Source organism: Grus americana, chromosome 1 (genome assembly GCF_028858705.1).
Source record: "Grus americana isolate bGruAme1 chromosome 1, bGruAme1.mat, whole genome shotgun sequence".
In the NCBI taxonomy this organism is placed as follows: domain Eukaryota; kingdom Metazoa; phylum Chordata; class Aves; order Gruiformes; family Gruidae; genus Grus; species Grus americana.
Window position 1 is genome coordinate 159354966 of NC_072852.1, and position 20919 is coordinate 159375884.

The 20919-nt window shown below is 39.5% G+C and overlaps 1 protein-coding gene across 8 annotated transcripts in view; it reads left to right on the forward strand.

Annotated features, from left to right (window-relative positions):
* NALCN (sodium leak channel, non-selective) overlaps window positions 1-20919 on the forward strand; it is a 247179-nt gene that overhangs the window by 26887 nt on the left and 199373 nt on the right. For 5 of the 8 annotated variants that reach the window (XM_054847101.1, XM_054847129.1, XM_054847111.1 and 2 more), the window contains exons 4-6: window positions 6403-6486; window positions 8085-8224; window positions 9054-9182. The exons of 2 other annotated variants lie outside the window; for them this stretch is intronic. In XM_054847101.1, the coding sequence (XP_054703076.1) occupies window positions 6403-6486; window positions 8085-8224; window positions 9054-9182 (353 nt within the window). The remainder of the gene's footprint in view (window positions 1-6402; window positions 6487-8084; window positions 8225-9053; window positions 9183-20919) is intronic. One more of the 8 variants, XM_054847120.1, reaches the window with a different exon arrangement.

The window sequence follows — 20919 nt, forward strand, 5'->3', positions numbered from 1 at the left end:
AACATGTGACGATATTACCCTAATGTGCTGAAAATTAAGTTAGAGACAAAGAGAGTGATAGAGAGGAAAAGAAAGAGAGAAAGAAAACAGAGAGAGAGAAGATATCACCACCCTCGGATCCAGCGATATTCTCAGCTCGTAGTTGTAGTCTTCAGGTGGTGGGCGCACGTCAAAAACTTATGTTTCCACTTTTTATGACCTGATGCGCCCGCCCCATAGTCTGTCATCACTGAGCAGGCGCAGTATGTGCTCAGGAATGTTCAGAAACGTTCTAGAAATGAGTCAGTGGGTTGTGGGGGTCCTGGGGGTCTCACTGCCCACCCCCTTCAGGGCTGACCAAGTGAGTGGTGATCTGTCACAGGTACATGGCGCACAGGGCACAGATGGTCTTTGTTTATGTGTTTCAGGAATAGAGGAGTGGTTTCACAAGACGTTATCCTGCCTCCGCAGGCTCCGTTCTTGTTCAACACTCCCTTGTCGTCACCATCCCATCCCTGTCCATGTCAAGATGGGTGTTTGCGACATTCACTTGTTATCAGGGCCTTACAGGGGGGGAAAATGATACTCCCGAATTCTGATTCCCTCCATTCCTTCTATTTCCTCCTGTGCATTTATGCTCCACCTAAAATGCCAGTAAATGTCAGCCTCCACCCCTTAATGCTTACTTGTAGTGCTACACAAAGTAGCCCCCCGGGTGATCTGAAGAATTTGCTGGCGTTGTTGATGTGCTTTATTTACAGCTGCCACATGCAGGATCCAGTGACCATGATAGAATAGCAAACGTAGCTGGTTGTCACTGAGCTTGCTGGTCTCTTCATGTTTGTACCATCTTTCAGCTATCCTGTTGGTCAGAGACTGTGAGGAAAATTGGGAGACTAAGGTTCACCTAATGACAGACCCAAGACTGCAGGACTTCTTTCCAGAGCAGATGATGATAAATCTGATTACCATCAGAGTAAATGTCATCTCAGTTCTTTTATTCAGCTTTTCCACAGAGGCCAAAAGAGGTGGGAGGGAAGGATTCAGAGAACAGGTTGTAGTCAGGGATAAGAGACAAAAAGAAATTCCTGAAGGCAAGCAGGGAGGCAGAGGAGGCTTTTCACTTGCAGGGATTTGTTGTTCATCCTGAGGCGTTCCTGAGATGTTAAGAGACAAGCAGGGCAGAAATGACCTAGGAGATAACTGTCCTATCGTCTGGCTAAGCTGTCAACCTTACCAATGAGATAACAAAATTAGCAGACATAATCAATCTTCTAGCAGATTGTTTTATGCAATTCAGATGTTGATTTCATAGAGTGTTTTGTTTTCAGCAAGGTCAATAATGGAATAAAGTTTTATTAAAAAATTACGGTCTGGCTAGTCTTCCCTTCCGGAGTAAGTTAAACTGTAATGGTCTCATGGAATAACTACTTCAGGTGTTATTACTTCTGTCTGGGGTTCTGTCTCTATTTTGTATTGACTCACATTTCCAATGAGGTAGATCTTATAAAATTGGTTTTTTTTCTGTGAACTTGTGTAACGACTGTTTAGGGCACCTAATACTGGCAATTGGTGTTTTATCTTTAATGTGCTGGTTGCAATTGAGAACATGTATCTTCCAGCATCTCAGTGCTGTTATTGGGGTATTAGTATTGCACGTGTAAATAAAAAATGAAGAAATGAACTAATACATGGTACTCAGTTAATGTAATGATGCTAAAATTAGGCAAAAACTGGTGAAATAAGGAGAATTTAGGGAGAAGGGAGGAGATTTATTTGTTGGTCCTATTTTCGAACAGGTAAAGAAACTAAGATCTTATGCTGAACTTGAGGTATTCTTCCTTAGTTGTGGCAACATTGACCTAGAAAATTAAGTTCTTATAGGGCATATTACAGACCGATATGTCAAGCTTGTCTGTTCTTTTGGGATGTCAAATTTCAGATTAATTCAGATTAGAATCTCTGTTAGAGAGGCAGATTTTTGGTCCATTCCACATGTGTGGTTTATCAAGAAAGCCATTTTCATGGTTGTGTACTAGCCTAACAGTGATGCTAACCTGTCATAAATAAATACGGGGTTTTTACTGCACAAAAGCCTCCCAAAGGTTGTCCCAGGTCTGTAGTCGTGGACTGTGTAAGTGGGCTGGCATCCACTGCTCTGTCAGAAGCAAATGATTTTGTTGTCTAGATAGACTGTAAGTCATGTTGCTGGAGAAGCTGGAGAAGCTTTCAGGACTTGCTGTGCACATTAAAGGATCCACTGTCCACTGTAGGCAATAGGGAGTCAGCAGCTTTAATGACTTTAAGAGGCTTGGATTAGTCCCAGCATGAGGCTTCTAGTCTACAGTGCTAATACTTCATCTTTTGCAAATGTTTAAATCACGTTTCAAAGACTTATAAACCATAATGTAAATGGTCTGGGATAGTGCAATCACAATGGTAGATGGTAAAACAAATGTCATCAATAATTCTGAAATTTCAGCAGACATGATGAAAAAGGGATGAGGGATTAACACATTGCAATACTTCAGCTATTTTAGGTAAGATGTCGCCAGATATATTTAAATTTCTTGTATCTGTATTCCTTTCCAAGTGTAAGAACAGGCTGCCATTGACCATGACTGTGGAATTTCAGCCCAAGCCTTTTTTCAAATGTGAATGAAACTCACTGTTCCTTGCTATTAATATACAAATTCTAGCTTATGTTTAGTCAGAATTAGATTTTTCATGGAAGTAGCACTTGAAGTCAAAATCAGGTTTCATACTAAAAAGAATATTCTGATTTTCACATTAAGCAGGATGTGGTCCTGCTGTAAAAACTCTTCCAACACCAAATAACATCCCACATACCAATACACAGTATAAATGCATTAAAGATTCCCCACCACGTCCACTCCCAGCCAGATGACGAACACGGATAGGATTTAGCCAAAGCCTCCCTACATGCAAAGCAGAAAAGGCCAGAACCTCCCCCAAAATGAGTAGTTTCTGCAGATGTAATTTGGGTGCCCACAGCTTCTGTGGGTGCTGCACCAAAAGCCTCCTTGACAGGGAGGATGTGGCAGGGGAAGCTGGCCCGACCTGACCATGAGAGAAGCGAGGTGGTGGAGCAGCCAGGCTGGTGAGGAGACTGAAAAGGGTCACGACATCTTCCTTTGTAAGGAGAAAACAGCAGAGCTGCTTCAATCACGCCACACGTATTGTGGAGAGAAGAAGCAATTTCTAAAAAAAGATTTGGCTTTTCGTGGGTACTTGACGGGTTATTCAGAGGAGAGTGAATATAGGAACTCCTGCAGGAGTTTGTGCTCAGATCTGTACAGCGCAACTCAGGGAAAACTTTTGCTTTAGACAAAGGGTGCTGAAGAGAAGCCAAGTAAGTTTCTGAGTTCTTCAGCAGGAGAAAGACCAATCAGCATCTTTGTTCAGAGCCACAACTGAAGGACTCGAGTTGCATGTTGATACAAATCTCACCGGAGATTTGTTCACCCAGAGGGAACAAGAGGAGAGGAGAGAGGGGTAAGAGATTTAGGGTGTTCGTAGCTGATCTCCAAAGAGAAATGTATCTGCTTCACAGTTACTGAACATAACCACTGAAAGAGTTGAGTTTGTTCAGCCCTGAGTGAAGAGTTTCTGAAGGGCAAGTGTGGGGTCCTGCACCTAGGGAAGAACGACCCCAGACACCAGTACAGGCTAGGGGTTGATCCGCTGGGAAGCAGCTCTACAGAGAAGGACCTGGGAGTCCTGGTGGACCTCTCCATGAGCCAGCAATGTGCCCTTGTGGCCAAGAAGGCCAATGGTATCCTGGGGTGCATTCGGAAGAGTGTGGCCAGCAGGTCGAGGGAGGTTATCCTGCCCCCTGCTCTGCCCTGGTGAGGCTGCACCTGGAGTGCTGTGTCCAGTTCTGGGCTCCCCAGTTCAAGAAAGACAGGGAACTGCTGGAGAGAGTCCAGCAGAGGGCTACGAGGATGATGAGGGGACTGGAGCATCTCTGTTATAAGGAAAGGCTGAGAGAGCTGGGTCTGTTTAGCCTGGGAAGGAGAAGACTGAGAGGGGATCTGATCAATACTTACAAATGTCTAAAGGGGCAGTGTCAAGAGGATGGGACAGGACTCTTCTCTCTGGTGCTCAGGACAAGGGGCAATGGGCACAATCTGGAACACAGGAAGTTCCATCTGAACATGAGGAAAAACTTCTTCACTGTGAGGGTGACCGAGCACTGGAACATGCTGCCCAGAGAGGTTGTGGAGTCTCCTTCTCTGGAGATATTCAAAACCCACCTGGATGCAATCCTGTGCAACCTGCTGTAGGTGATCCTGCTTTAGCAGGGGGGTTGGACTAGATGATCTCCAGAGGTCCCTTCCAACCCCTGTCATTCTGTGATTCTGTGATTAGCTCAGACTTTACATAGGGAACTCAGTCTCCTTTCTTCAGGAAGGACAGGTTAAAATTATGATGCAAAAGTACATGTTATGTTGCTTCCTTGATTTGCAGTCTTCCTCCTCTTAGTTCTTGGATTGAGGAGAACTTTAACATCCTTATGTGTTAGAAAATCCTCCGCCTGAAAATAGCGTTGATGTTCTCTGTCCTTTATTTCTGATTTGAAAATCAATGTATTTTCCTTATATCCTTACTTTGTTCTCTTCTGCCCTGAAGAATTTTTGCAACTGAAACAACACTTTTAAAAAAACCACATATTTTGTCTCTATTTGAATGATATATCTTGCTGTCACCTACTGCAAGGAATGATAAATCATTTCTGGGATCGTGTATGTCATTGAAAATATTAGATTAGAACAAAACATCTTGTTTGCACCTTTAGACTTAATGAAAATGCTGAGACATTTAAGAGCAAGTACAGGTTGACTGAAATAGCTATCACTGAGATAAGAAACAATGAGTATCAAGACAGGAATCAGATAACAGGCCAAAGTCCAGTAATGGCTTCAGGATTCTTGAGACCTGACAATAATTTTTCCCTAATTATATCTGTCAAAAGTGGAGGTCAAACACTGTAGTTTGTATCTGGAAAAACACTAAAGAGAGAAAAAGAACAAGATAATGTATAAGGCAGGGGAGGGTATGTTCAATCTGTTGGGAGAAAGCTCATTTAGAAAGGGGTGTTTATGTGCCCTGAGATATACAGACATTGGTAGTGTATGTTTTTACTGCTATACACCATGAAACTGGGATATCCAGTTTCCTTAGGTCTAGTCTTCTCTAGTCTCCCTTTCAACAAACTGCATCTACCTATTTGCATTTGGTCACCAGCTTCCTTTACACTCCACATGGTGCACGAAACTGACTCTCAGCTGTAATCTACCTAAGAAATGTAGGGTTTTTTCAGTTCAGCAGTTGAAGTAAAGTGTGAGGCATTAGCAGCCCACCAAAGAAGTGTTTTTATAGCTTGCAGTGGAGGACCTGTGTTGCAAGACATTGAGAGACATGAGGATATCTAAGCGTGCAGGTTGGGGCAGTGGTTGAGAATAGTGTGGTATGGAGGAAACTGAGCTTGGGTGCAGTCTTCTTCATGCTGCCTTTTAGGAGTGATCGCTGGATTGGACTATCACCAAAACTATGCTTGGGTGCTATTTTAGAGAGCTAGTTGAAGAAGTCTAAAGCAGAGCCAGAGAACAGGTAGGAAGGCATATGGGTTATCAAGGATCCAGTGCTCAGTTTTCTTCCCTGAGTTTCTTTTAGTCAGTAGTGCAAAGGTATGCTCTGAATCCTTGTGCTGGACAATTAATGGAGTGCCAATAATATCAATGCTGAAAAGTTCACCATACCTATTATTAATTAAGTCTAAAGAATGAATTCTCATTTTGAGATGGTAAAGAGTTGCTCAGGAGATGTCCAAAGAAACTTGAAAGCCTGCACTGTGATGAGATGGTGGCTACTGTCTGTAGTGTTTTGGAAATGGCAAGACTTTTCTAGAGCATGAAAAATGATTGAAAACTTAGGAAAATGAATGTAAAATGATACTGGCTTAATTGAAGCTGTTGAACATTATTGAAGTAATTGAACAGCACAATACTAGACTGTAAGCATTTTACACTTACCTTCCTGTGCGAGTATTTTGTAATGGGCAATACAGTGAAAAAGTGAGTCTGATGTTAATTTTTTGTGTGTTTTCTGATTTACATCAAAGTGTAAATAACAGGTCTCTCTATAAGTTCTTTTTGACACAAGCTGAGGAAAAGTACCACACAAGAATGAAGCTACCATTTATAAACACAGAAGATGTGTTTATATGTTTCCAGCATGTTCTAGCCCAGATACTAGGCTTTTGGAGCCTTTAAAAAGTGGTATTTTAAAAACAGTACAGAGAAGACTTTTCCTTCTTCCAAGAACTTTTGTTTATGATATTTGTAAATCCTGACAGTAAAACAACAACAATTAACCTCTTAGCTTTTCTCTCTCTTGTAGGGTGATAGCTCCTATGTAAAGGATCGTTGGTGCGTGTTTGATGGATTCATGGTCTTTTGTCTTTGGGTGTCACTGGTTTTACAGGTAATTATTTCACTTACCTTTTTCAATGAATAGTTCCTAAATTGTGAAAAATATATGGCACAACCAAGTAATTACAAGTTGTGGAAGCATTGCAGAGCATAGGTCAAATTGTTTTTAAAAAAACTGTACTGAATTCAATAGCTCCATAATTGCACATTGCAGCCAATCTACATTAGCAGTAGAATTTATCTTGTTTAGTTTTTCTTATTGAGAAGTTATACATTAATCTGAAGCTTGTTACCATAAACCATCTGCATAGTCAAAAGGAGAGAGAAGGATCTTCAGGAGCCATTTATCTCTTATTCCATATGACAGTTGTGCTCCCCTCCTTCCATTGAGTCTAGCAGGATGCCATGGTGACTGACTTATGCAACTAAAGGTAGAATTATTCCAGTGGTAGATGTTTGCCATGCTGTAGGCGTATTGATCTGGAGGGGTTTCATGTAATATGGCCCACACCTAACAAAACCTGTTTCAAAATTCAAGTTAAAGCACAATGCAAAAAATAGTAATGAATACATTTGGAAACAATTTGATAAATTTTCATTAAGAAGGGAACTTGGACACGTTGCAAAAAAGCATAGATTGGTAAGGTACAGGTTAAATTGTGTCCTGCAAACCCATCGCTCCTTAACCATAGTCAGTATTTTGGGTAAGAACAGACTGAAGGCTGTGAGACTGGGTCTGCAATAGTATAAGGATTGTAAAAGTTGTGTAGTGATTGCTGTTAGGCATAACTTACCCACTTCTGACAAATTTAAGACACATTGTAATTTTCTGCTTTATACACAGGGGAGACTTTGGTACATCATGTACACACGTAGAGTGAAGGCTGATCATTACAGATAAGCACCGTAGATTACCTGGCTTCTGCGTTGCCAGGTTCCCCCTCCATTTTCTTAGTACTTTGAGTGAATATTAAATTAAGCAGTTACTCTCAGAAAGTGAGAGACAAGGATTAAACCAGGATGTTTTCACCCAATCATTAAGCTAAATAGTCTTTATGGAGTGCCTACGTGTGAATGTATTAAGGAAATGGTTCCCTGTTCTGTTGCTTGGCTGAAGTTTGTGTCATAAGTGGAGTCTAGGAGAAGAGCATGTACAGTTTTCCCATGCACTTCAAATTAAACGGAGAATTTATAAGCGTGTTGCAACTCATAAGGCAATCTGTTTATATGTACTTTTACATCGTAGTAAAAACCTTAGCGGTGTGCAGCATTAGCAGATACTGATTTTCATATTTGGAAATGTAAATTATTCACTTTTAATGAAGTTGTGGAAAACTTGTGGGGTAGGACTAGCACAGAAGCAGGCAGCTGACACAAGCTTGCACAGTGTTGTTTGAGACAGAGGTATTATGAACATAGGCAGAGTATATTTTTGGAATTTCATTAGGATAACGTAGATATGGATTAAAGGATTTACTAAGACTTTTCTTTTAAAAAACATAGTTAAAATGAACCATAAAATAAACCAAGAGAAGATTGAAAATAAAAATGAAAATCATGTATAGTGTTCATAGTTTTAAAAGTTCTGTCAATGAATACAGGAAAGGGGCAGAATCATCAAGGAAAAACTCCTGATTTTTTTGTTTGTAGGTGTTTGAAATTGCTGAAATAGTTGACCAGATGTCACCTTGGGGCATGTTACGGATTCCACGACCACTCATTATGATTCGAGCATTCCGAATATATTTTCGTTTTGAGCTGCCAAGAACTAGGATAACAAACATCTTGAAGTAAGTAAGGCTGTTTTCTGAAGAGCAACTGAGAAAATTTCGGTTTTGACTTAGAAGACTGACCACGCACTCAGAGAATGACCCTTCATTCTTAATGAGCATTTTCTTCCTGAGTTTTACTTCCGGCCAAAAAATTCTTGCTATTTTCCATGTTTAAGGAATCATCAGGTTTCCTAGAAAATGATCAAAACTATCAAATATTTAAATTAATCTTAAAGCATTTTGCTAATAACTGTAGTCAGCAATTTTCAACCTATGGCAGTAAATTCTATTCCATTAATATGGGCACTTAAAAATCAAGGTGAATACTCTTAGTAGGGTAATATTCACAAACAAAAATACATGAGCACATGCCCTAAACATTTCAGTTACAAGTATACATGTATTTGTATATGTACAGAGATGCTCACATGCAAGCAAACACACATAAGTATGTTTGGTACAGCATGTAATAGCAAAAACCATGTAAAGGTGATGTGAGAGAGTTTTTTTGTCTTTATTTTGTATCAACATTACTTTATCATCATATCTTGTCTGTCTAAGTCATTAGCTACTATTTTACAAAAGCTAGACTATATATTTTTAAATTTTTTTTTTGTTTCACCCTTTGTAGTTTACAACTGGTTTAACTACCCTAACTTACAGGCTTAGAAAAAATTGTGGCTCCCTTTTCTATCTCTGCACAGACCAAGAGATCAGTTTTAAGGACAAATTTTCTGCAGGATGAAATACTACTTTCTCTGTGTGAGCCTATTTTCTATTCTGGACCTTTTCAGAGGAGGCTTCACATTGCCTGTGCATTCGATGTCATATTTATCTTTTTTGCCAGGCGTTCTGGAGAGCAAATCTGGAGCGTTTCGATTTTCCTTCTGTTCTTTCTCCTCCTGTATGGGATCCTGGGAGTGCAGATGTTTGGGACTTTTACGTACCATTGTGTGACAGACGACACACAGCCAGGGTGAGTTAGCCTGTACAGGCATGACGTGGGGCTGTTCTTCATTGCATATGTATGATTGTAGTTGGCGTCAGTGAGTGTAAAATGGACTTAAAAGTAGTGCGCCAAAAAACGCTAAGATAAATTGGAGAAGCAAAAATGTTAGGAATTAAGAAAAATACAAATTTTAACTGTGACAGATTACAAATTATGGCATTGGGCTTCAGTCTGAGTTAGGGGGTGAGTGACTGTGTATGTGTGTGGGGGAGTGAGAGAGCAGGAGAGCAGGGGAGGCTTTAAGAGGAGCATTGCCACTTGTGGCTGACTCGGGTCACTGATGATTCATCAGCCTCTGGAAAATACTTATGATTAATGTTTTACACTGGTGATCGAGTATACATCATATTTTTGATTCAGCACAGACTTAAACACAAGATTAACTTGAAGTGCAGTATGGCCTCTTGTCACTGGGGTGGCTTATAAAATCACAGAAAAGTATATGCTTACATGTCCTGTGGAATTGAGGGCTTGACTGTATGGTTGACCACCATTACATTGTGAGATTCTGTTACATCTATTTCTTTGTTTTGTCCCTGTTTCTTTGGATAGGGAAATGTTAGCTATGGAGCTGTAGCCTTTGCTTTAGTCAAAATTGGATCCTTTTATTCCTATATTGAATTTGTCAGAACATAAAATAGAGTAGATGTTATAAGAAAGCAAAACACCGCTTAATCTGCCACTGTGTTGAATAAAAAGTCTGATTATTGCAAAACTCTGTGTTAAAAGATTTTTCTAACCTAGGGCCTATAAGCTATCAAATATAAAATGAGGTTATTAAAAGTGTCAGATACACAAAAGGTTACAAAATTATTTGAGAATATGCTAGACATTATATGGTATTTTGTTAAAAGAAAAAATTGACTTTTGGATATTTTCTTATTTATTTAATCAATACTATAGTAAAATATGGAGCTGATCTTCACCTAGACTGGAAATGAGATGTTTCATTCTGACTTTTCCCCTTTTTAAAGAGACAGTCTTTATAGCACAGATTTTTTTACCGTTTCCCATAGACGTGGGGGGGGAAATCTTTGTCAAAAATTTGTTTGTGGTAATGAGAAGATCTGTGATTTTGTGATTTACCTATGCTGTTTGGAAAAACAAGAAGTGGCATAGACAACACAGGGAAAATTGGGCATCATATAATTGCTTGTGTCACTGAATACAGCTTTTCCCTGAAATCAGCAGAAAAAGATGAAGTGGGACATAATAATGTTTGAAATATGGAAAGTTAAGTTTATAACTTCTTTTAACTTCTTCATGGGTTGCTCTCTGTATATTGCTTTTTTTTTTTTTTAAAAAAAGTTGGTTTATGGAAACACCTCGATCTTCGGTTGTTGAAAAGCTGAATTACACAAATAGGTTAAGAGTCAAATACCCAGTACGTAAAATAAAAATAAAAACCTGTCTAAAATGGGTTAAAGTTGGAAAAGTCAAGCATGCAGAATTAAGGCAATTTTAGACTTGAGGTTGAACGTCTAGCCTTAACTTCTTTGTCTTTCAGTATCATCAAGTATATATATATTTAGCTGTTTAATAATTAGAAATCTTATTTAACTTACTTTTTAAGTACCTGGGATAGGCATCTTCAGTAAGTAACTAACAACTTTTGCCATTTCCAAACCAGAATTGTAACTTTAAATGGGTCCCATGGTTGTATATGAGGAATACAGTTACATTGGAAAACACTTTTTCCCTAGAAGTGCTGCCTCATTTATTCTGACAAATGAATGGTCCTCACACAAAGAAAAATATATTATTTTCTTTGTTGCTTGACATGTGGACTTATACCTTACTTTTGGCATACTGCTTATTCGTACTCTGAAAACACTCATTTCTTCTTCTTGTCAGTAACATTCATCATTATACATTGTGAACACTTCTACGTATCTGATCCTTTTTTAATTTTTGAGGAATGCAATGCAGAAGCTGTGGGTGGAGTTAGGTTGTGCCTTCTTCGTGTAGGTCAGGGAAGGCTCTGACCTTCCCAGAGCTGGCTGCAGAACAACCACCATGGTCTGGGAAGATAAATATACAGAAAGAAATAAAAGTTCTGGTGCTAAAAGGGGACAATTTAGAGGCAGACATTGGTCCCAAATGTAGTTAGAAAGGAGGCGACATGCCACTTCTGAATCCAGGAGAGTTTATTAGCTGAGATGTGGCACAGCACAAAAGCACAAAAATTGCCTAGACAAATTTTATTTTTGTCTTTGAGGTTTAATTTCTCAACTTTATAATGAGGATTAAACATCCCTCTTAGAAGTTGAGTCTGGTCAGTCAGTCTTTCGCAGGTGGTTCTGTTCCAGGCAACGGAGAGTGGCCAAAGTTGGCTGTACTTGGCCTTAAATATCTTCAGAGTCTTTAATGAGCCACACCTGTAATTACCCAGTCTATCTGCAAACCAGATCCCAGGCTCCCAAGTCAACATTAGGTAGTGAAAAGCATCCAATTTGTGGCCACCTGTGAGAACTTTAATTTTAGGTGATTTCCCTCGTATTATGCAGAATTCTATGGGAAGAGGCAAGGGCAGAGTCTTATTATTGAGGTCAGGACTTCATCTAGTTCAGAAATTTTAGAAATCACTCTTTAAGTCTACTGCCTTCTGAATTATTATTATAAGGGAGGCAAGTGTCTTTTGAAAACAGCATCTTAAAATCTTGCTATTCTTTTTGTATTTGAGAGGACATGCAGCCTCATCAGAGACTCATTGCCTCTTTGACCGCTGCAAGTTCTTTTATCTTTCCATCCTTCTTGACGCCCACACTGCCTGACCTCCTGTCTCTCCACCTCCTCAGTCATTTTCTAATGTTAACTCTGACAAACAGAAATACTGAAGTGAGCTAACTGCAGTCTGAGTTTTTCATTCCATCTGTGAAATCAGCAAAATCTGACTTTCTTCCAAAGGCAGAAAAGTTGGGGTTTTTTTTGTTGTTTGATGATAAATCTTTTTTTCCCCTCATTCTCACAATCTTCTTTATTTTGCCAGACTTTTTCCCTACAGGGAACACTGTCTTCTTCCTAGACAATTTTCTCACTTAGTATTCCCTTGTGATTATTACTTATCTTTTTACCACTCTGCTGTCACAGCTTTTCCTTGATGATTTCTCCAACCACTGTATCTTTTTTTTGCCAGTAAGCAGCATATTACATGGATTTCCTTAATATGGATCTTCTTTAGTTGCTTGAAAGACACATAGTATGGTTGGAAGGTACTGTATATATAATCCAATTATCTAGATAAGTCCATACATTATAAGCAGTTTGGCAGGTTATTTTGTGATATCTGAGATTAATTTCAAAGGAGTGAACAAAGATGGGGAAAATAGGTTGTGTTCCTGAATCTACTGTAATTTACTCTCCAGTTCCTCCAGTATACAACAAGTACTTCCACAAGGACAGAGAAATTATTTCCCAACTATTGCTTTGGCTCTGTTAGAGTATTCTATATATCTTCACACACTAGCTACTCAGTGTTTTCTTTATTTTTACTACAAAGACATGTTTGACTACACAAACATATTTTCATACTGCATAATTAGATTACATTTATTCCACAACAGTAAATTTTCCTTTTGTAATTCTCAGCCTGCGCGGGAGCTAGGGGAAAGGAAGCCTCCCCTCATCAAAATGAAGAAGGCTAATATGGCTAACTGCCATAAAATGTAGTACTTATCTGTTTCTTCTCCCAAAGTTATTCTTTAAGGGCCTTTTTTTAATGCTTTCAGTAGGGTATAGATTGAGCATTTCTGTAGACCTGTCTGCCTTGTCACCGTGGCAGTCAATTTAAAATCCTTCTTTGCAAGGTTTCTTGTTTAAAGTAGCAACTGCCCAGGAAAATAGATAAGAAAAATAATTACCGAGTAATAGAAAGATCTAAGAGGTTCTTGGTCATCTTTCCATCTGTCTGTGGGTAGGCCCCGAAAATGTCAGAAAACAGCTTCAAAGACTCTGGAGCTGAAAGTTCACCACAATATCTAATAGAGGAAATAAATATGATTAAAAAGAACAAAAGGGATTCGAGATACTGTCTCACATCAGCAGTGGGAAGATATGAATGAGTAATTGGATTTCTGAGAAAAGGAAGAAATCAAAGACCAAACTTGAAAAGTCAACGTAACAGGACTTCTTTAACAGGCCACATTAATTTATTGATGCTAGTTGAACGACCAGCACTGCTTTAATACTGCCTTTGGGATTTATTCACAATCTCTGTTAATGGTGATATGTCTCTACTATAAAATCGTCAGGGAGAAATAGAAGAAATCTTACTTTTTCAGGCCTGATATTGTTTAGACCCCAACTGAAATCAAGAAAAATACAGCATCAGACTAAAAGGGAAGTAATTCAATCCAAATGGGATCCTATGAAAAGGATGGAAGAGAGTGCTGAGGTGATGGCCAGTATTGGTGCCCAAGGGAAGCCGTCTTCAGGAGTAGACTCTCCTCACTGTCAGAGGGCCTGTGATTTCTGAGCAGAAATCCTGATTTTGTCTAGAATTGTTACATAGACAGTTACCGAAAGCAATTGGGCTGTTGATTCATTTCACACAGGCTTTACAGTGTTTTTGTTTGCCCAGCTCGATTTTGAGCGAGAAGGTGACCTTCTAATGAACATCTACAATAGACTGCTTGGAACCCAATAACCTCAGCACTTGGTGTCTCAGTAATGACACATGCTTACCTGTGTTAAGATTTGGAGCCATTCGGGTTTACACAATTCTTCGTCCCTGCCAAAACATCAAATATTATTAAACTTCTACTCAGCCTGTCAACCTTTAGGGGATTCTGCTCCTTCTTTGGCTAGTAAATACTCCTTTTGAGTAAGCTAGAGTGAATTTTATAGACTAGGGTGAAATTGGTGACTATAAATGTAAGAATTTGAATAACATAACCGCCACATCTCTACAACTACCACAACTACAAAAAGTTCCATATTTATCCCCAAGATTTTTACCTTATAATTATTGTACAGAATTAAGGCCTGGGGAGTACTGAACTTTCCATAGGAAACCTGCAGGAGGCCAGAATGCTGCAAGTCAGGGCAAACTCCGGTATATCAAGTAATTGAGGGAAAGGCCAGACATTACTAGAACAACAGAATTGCAAGAGTGCTCTCCACTGAATCTGCCAGGTGGGTGATTGGGTGCTTTCTTGAATAGAAAGGAAGCTGGAAAAGTTCTCTTCTTTATATTGCAAGAGGAAGCCAGACAACCAATGGAGAAGTCTGGGGATGTCCTGACTTTCACAGGTTAGACAGCAGTTATCACTGAGCAGTACATCTCCCTTAGCCTGGAAACGCTGTGAGGATGAGTCACTTCTGGGTCTGCAAGCAGTTACAGGAATTAGTAAGAAAGAAGTTCTGAAGGAGACTTCAGCTCTGTTTCCATAAGTGATATATCTCATATGTTGTTTTGAAAGCCAGGTGACTGTTTTCAGTTTTGTACTGTTTTCTGGAAGCTGAATGTGATGTCTAAATTCGATTCCTGCCCCAGTCCCTTGGAATATTGTAATTCAAAAAGGACTGGGAAACGCCAGAGTGTTCATCCTGAGATACTTATGAGCAGACTGAAGCTATCATCCCATCTATTTCATTATTTCCAAGAACTTGTGGAGGGTGGATGAGGAACTGGAAGGCAGGAAAACAGGAAAAGTTTAAAAAGGAGGAAGAGATTAGAGACAGGGAAAGAAAAGCCAAGTAAGCTTAACTTCTATCCCTGAAAGAATTTTGTAGTGAATAAACAAACAAAAATTTGTAAGCAGCTGGAAGATAACAAGGAAGCAAGTAGCAGCTAATATGGATTTGTCAAGAATAAACCGTGTCAAACCAATGTAATTATTTATGGCAGGGTAACAACCGTGTGAATTGGAGAGAAGAGTAGATGTCATATATCTTTATTTTAGGAACGCTTTGTAACATCTCACAGGACATTTTTGCAAGCTGGCAGGAGAAACATGGTTAAGGTGAAAATAATCATAGAATAGGTGCAAAACTGCTTGGAAAACATGCTCAGAGAGTTGATATTAATGGCCTGTTGTCAGAATGGAAAAAGCAGGGATCCACATGAGTCTGTCTTGTGCTATTTGGAGGTTTCATTAACATCCTGGATGATGGCAGATAGAATATACTTATTGCACTGAGGATGATGACATGAGGCTGGGAGGGACTGCAAACACTTCGGAAGGCAAGATTAGAATGAAAATGATCTTGGCAAATTGAAGACATGCTCTGAAAAAATTGGATGAAAGTCAGCGGGGACAATATACTGCACTTAGAAAAAATGAGCTGTACAAATACAGCATTGTGAATGACTGTTTAGGAGGTAGTTCTTCATAAAGTAATTTGGGAGCATAATGGAGGAACAAAGATCAATAGAATTGTGCTCTTGTAACAATGTATAAATTGTAGTGTCAGACAACATATAGGCATCATTTGGAGAGAGTCTAAAGGAAGTGAAAAGGGAATGAGCTTAGACCTATAGAGTTGAGCTGATAAGGAGCATTTGGCAGTTTTTTAGCTTAGCTGAAAGGAAGTAGTGGACACATAGCAGTTTTTGAGTGGATAAAAACTGTTGCACAGAAAAAAGGAATCTGGCCTCTTTCTGTACTAGGATGAGAAGTACTTGTATTAAATTTCAGGTTAGATAAGATATTGGGAAAAAATCTGTAGTGGTAGGGATAAGGCTGCGCTGGAGTCCATTCCTTGGAGAGGTTTTGAATTTCTCCACTGGGGATCTTTAAAACAGGCTGCAGGAATTTCTCTTGGGAAAGGTAGAAATAGTCTGGGGCAGGGAACTATATTTAATGTCCTGTTGAGGGTTCATATCCAACCTTATTTTTCTATGATTCTATGTGGTCCTTCTTGACATAACAAAAGTCAGGTATTGTTATCTTCAGCATCTGAAGAGCTGTTTGCCTTTGCTACATCTCTTTTAAAGGGGCCACTTTGACAGTGCGGAGGATTGGATACAAGAATGGAACTACTGGGTGTTAGGGTAGAGGTGAGAGAATGGCTTGCTGCATATTGTTGTTTTCTCTCTCTTTGTGTATAATTAAACTTTGGAGTTGGGGTGAGAGCATGTTCTTGAATGTTCTGACTTAATTTTTCGTCCTACCCTACATGGCATATCCAGTTCTCTCACCAAAACATACTTCTTACTATCAGAGGTGTTATTACTCATTTTGGTTTTACAGTAATGTAAAGTATGTTTCTACTCAATCTTTACACACATCCCCTTCCCCCACCACTGCTTTTCCAGCCCCTTACCTCATCAGTCCCTCAGTCCCCTGCCCTTTCCCTCTCATATAAGATAGAAGAGTATTAAATAAATTTCCGGCAAAGCCCCCAAATCCAGCATCACTCCCTAACTCCTTAGCATAGAACAGCTGCCTTTATACTCAGTGAACCACATTGTTTGTACTCGACACAAATGCACCCCATTCCCTCTCATTCCAGTGCCTAAAATACTGGCCACCCTTCTGTCCCTGCTGTAACAGGCTCTGCTGGGCTCACTGATGCCTGATTTGCCTGGCTTCCTTCACAGATTCATAGTTTACTGCCCATCTTCTGCCTTCAAGCTCCTTGTCTTCATCCCTGCCCTCCGAGCTTGCCTCAAAGGTATCCTCACACTCCTTATGCGGGGCACCTGCCAAGGCAGCAGGAACAAGAGTTATTACTTCTTACAGCTTGATCTTTTATGCTGCCTGACTCTTTTCTTCATCATCATGGCCATTGCCTAGGGGCAGTGTTAAAACTTGTCCTGGTTTTCAGCTGGGATAAAGTTAATTTTCACAAGAAGCTGGGAGAGGACACAGCTGGGACAGCTGCCCCAAACTGGCCAAAGGGATATTCTATACCATATGATGTCATGCTCAGTATGTAAGAGGGGAAACTGGCTGGGCAGGGGGGATCACCGTTTGGGGACAGGCTGGGCATTGGGTTCTGGGCGATGAGCAAATTGCATTGTGTATCACCCGCTTTGCATATTCTATGTATTGTTGTTATTTTCCTCTCCCTTTGCTGTCCTAGTAAACTGTCCTTATCCCAACCCATGAGTTTTACCTTTTTCTTCTGATTCTCCTCCCCACCCCACTGGGGGGAAGAGGGGATGAGTGAGTGGCTGTGTGGTGCTTAGTTGCTGGCTGGGGCTAAACCATGGCAAACTACAATCCCGACCAACGTTTTGTATACCTTTTACCTGGCAGGTTAATGGGAAGGGCCCTTCAGCTGGTATTTGAAGAAAAAGCTTTATTTACAGACTGTCAATGGCTCATTTAGTTTTCTCTCTTGAGCTGGATGTAGCCTCTAGGCTTGAAGGCTAGACCAATTTAGGATTTTACATTTGGGTTTCTTGGAGCCCCAGCAACACTTCAGATCCCTTCCTGACAAAATTATTTGACCTTACTGGAGGTCTGCAGCTGCATATTTTCATGATACTGTTCTCTGTAATGCCCTGTCAGTGAAGCCCTTTCACCAGATAAAGCAGTGATCCAGTTTTGGCAGTTAAGTCTTGCTGTCCACCCTGTGTGCCAGTCATGCTATAAAATGGAGAGATCAATCTGCTTTCTTGAAGGTAAAGTGAGAGCTTTGGTGGAATAGCCACTTCCACCAAGTGGAACTGCAGTCAAATGGCCAGTCATTAAATGCTAAATAGTTTCCATTTTGAGCTAGCTGGATGGCATTGAAATTTGTTCTTAGGTGCTCAGCAATAGCAGCCCCTTTCTTTCCCTACGCAGAGTCGCATCTCCTGCCTCTTAGTGACTGGCCTGTGTACATGCCATCCTGTATGGTCTTGACACTTTGCAACACAAGCTTTAGGAAGGAATTTGTTTTGCTGTACTTCAGATTTGGATTCAGGGCAGTATTCTTTTATGATGTTGAGGATTACCCTGTCTTGTGTCTAAGCAGAAAGCGTGTCAAGATAAAACCGCATGGTGCAGTGGTCCAAAGACAGGCAAGAAAACCTCTGCTGCTTGCTAGTTGTACCTAACTCTGCTGTTGTGGGTGACAGGTCCAAAAGTGCTTCTGAGCTTTGATGGAAGTGAATCCCAGCTGAACTTCAAGCTTATGATTTTCAAATCCTGCAGTGCAGTTTAGTGACCTTGTGTTTTCCCTATAGTAGGTAGACAGCTACTGAGAAGGTATTTTTCTATATTTAATCCAGGTAAGTCTGATATGCAAACTTCATTTTTTTGAAGTGACCCTGAACATACTTGAAAATCAAAACGGATGCAGTCTTCAGCTTAAATTGTTTCATATATTTCAGTTCGTGTCCTTACAATTTAAAAGACAATGGAGGCATTTTTTACTCTTTCTTTTAAATTGTCTGAGGATATACTTTATTGCGTTGTAATAGGTACTATAGGTATGAGATCACTTCAACTTGTAAATAAGCCTAATTTGATACACCTCAGTGAAATGCAGATTTGTGCAAGCTAGCTAGATTATTTCCTATGTATTAGCACTTACAGCAACAGCCTCCTCTATTGTGCAAACGCCATTAATTCATGTTGTTTCGATTCCTGTGAAACAAGCCTTGCATTGGCGTACATATCTTGCAATTGCTATTTGAATTCAGCTTCCTCATGACTGATTGTAGCAGTCACAAAAATGGGCTGTCATAGAGTCGTTATGCCATGTGGCATTTGATAAAATCTCAAAACAGTAATGTTCGTGTGTACTACTTCAAGTTCCATCCATAATGGAACTTCTGAAAATTTTCTTCGAGGTTTGCTTTTTAGTGCCTGGATGTACATTCCAGCACTACCCATAGGAAAGACTTCTTCTTTTACTCATTTTTCGGTGGTTCACTTCAGTGGCTTTGTTACTGTAAAGGATAACAACACAGTGATTTGAATTTCATTTCTTCCTATGCCGGTAACTAGTGATCAAACCAATAGATTTGTCAAAACTGTTAAGTAGCCACAGTCATCCTGTTTTCATTTGGGCAATGACAGCATTGGCTTTGTGTAACATAAGTGATCTGCCATTAGTACAGTCATCTGGTTTTGATGTCAGGACCTGTGTTAGGAACCTAAATGCCTCCAAGTGTGGCTGAACCCATTGACCTTCAAAACTCTGGAGATGTGTTTCTCTCTCTCTATGTTCATGGCCCAAAATGAGGTGGTATGAGTCAGGATAGCAGAGCTGCAGCCTTTTATTGTGCAGCTCCTACTAATGATTCGGCTAAGAGATGCTGGGTGTTTGAATTTTCGCATCCTGAAGTGTTAGATAAGGTCGGTGATTTAATTTGAATCTCTTCAAAATTCCTATGCAGTGAATAGGAATAGATGGAACATCAAAGACACATTTTGTAGACTCTAACTTAGGTCATGCATGAAATGAGAAAAAGCTACAATCAAATTCAAATCAAACTTTACCTAGTATTACTACCTCATGTAACAGGCAGTCTGATTTAATCTTGCCTTATTACTGAACGTGAGTGGGAGGAGAAAGGGAGTAAGACCAGTACTTTTCTTAATTTGTTGAATAAATGTGTAAACAATTTTCTTCTTGAAAAATTGACCAAAAAAGCAAGAATCTTCAAGTTCTGTCAACAAAGGCTCAAGCTTAGATGCTACAGGACTATGAAAAGCGTCAAAAAACCCCCCCAATACTGAAACCTGAAAATGAACATATAAATAATGAATAAAATATCTGAACTGAATGATAAGATATAAAAATCTAGATACCTTGGGGCAAATACACTGAAAGACAATATATTAACAGTAGTAAAATATTACAGTATCTATCCATTGAATTTAGAATCATCTAGATGGATCATCTAGTCAGACTTCATCTTGTTTCCCCTATATGAAATCTGATAGCTTGTGTCTGACTCCAGCTTGTCTCCTGGATATGTATCTATTCTCCATTAGTTGGCAGAAGAAGGCTTCATAAGCAAGGGAACTTTTTGCTTATACCAGAAACTGTTTCACTGTTAAAAAATACGGTCCTAATTCATAATGTTAATTTGTCTGGCTTCAACTGCTAGCTTTGTATTCCTGTTATACTTTTTTATGCTAGATTTCACAGAACCTTAATTCCCAGTATTTTCTCTGTGTGAATCCATTTACACACAACAATTGAGGCACCTTTCAATATGCTTTTTTATAAACATTATTTAGCTCTTTAAGTCTCTTATGCAAAGCATGTTCTCCAGTGTTCTCATTTTCATGTTTTTGTATGATTTCCTCAATTTTTCAAATATTTAAAAAATATGAACAAAAAACCCTGTACGTAATATTAATCATAATTTGTATGAGTGCCATACAGAGAGGGACATTACTTCATTATTGTTCTCCTTGTACAGTCTGGGAAAGCGTTGGCTCTTTCTTGCCATGATGTTCTTGGGACAAATATGAGAGGATGCCCTATTATATCCCCTCATCTCAAACTCTCACGTAGGATCTATATTCTGGAATATAGTATTTCCGTCCTCTTTTATCCTTTTTATTCCATAGGCCATAAGGTTTGTTTTCAGTGATCCTACCTCTATAAATTTGCATTTGACTGTATTAAAGCACATTTTGTTTTATTGGATCCAGGTAACCAAACGATCCTGATAACTTGGCAGACTGCCCTGTCCTCATTGTTATTTATGTTTCTTACCATATTCTTGATTTTATACCTGTTTCCCCCTCATTGATTACAGTAGATCATGATGATCATTTCACTGGCAAGTATTTTTCTGACATGTCAGTTA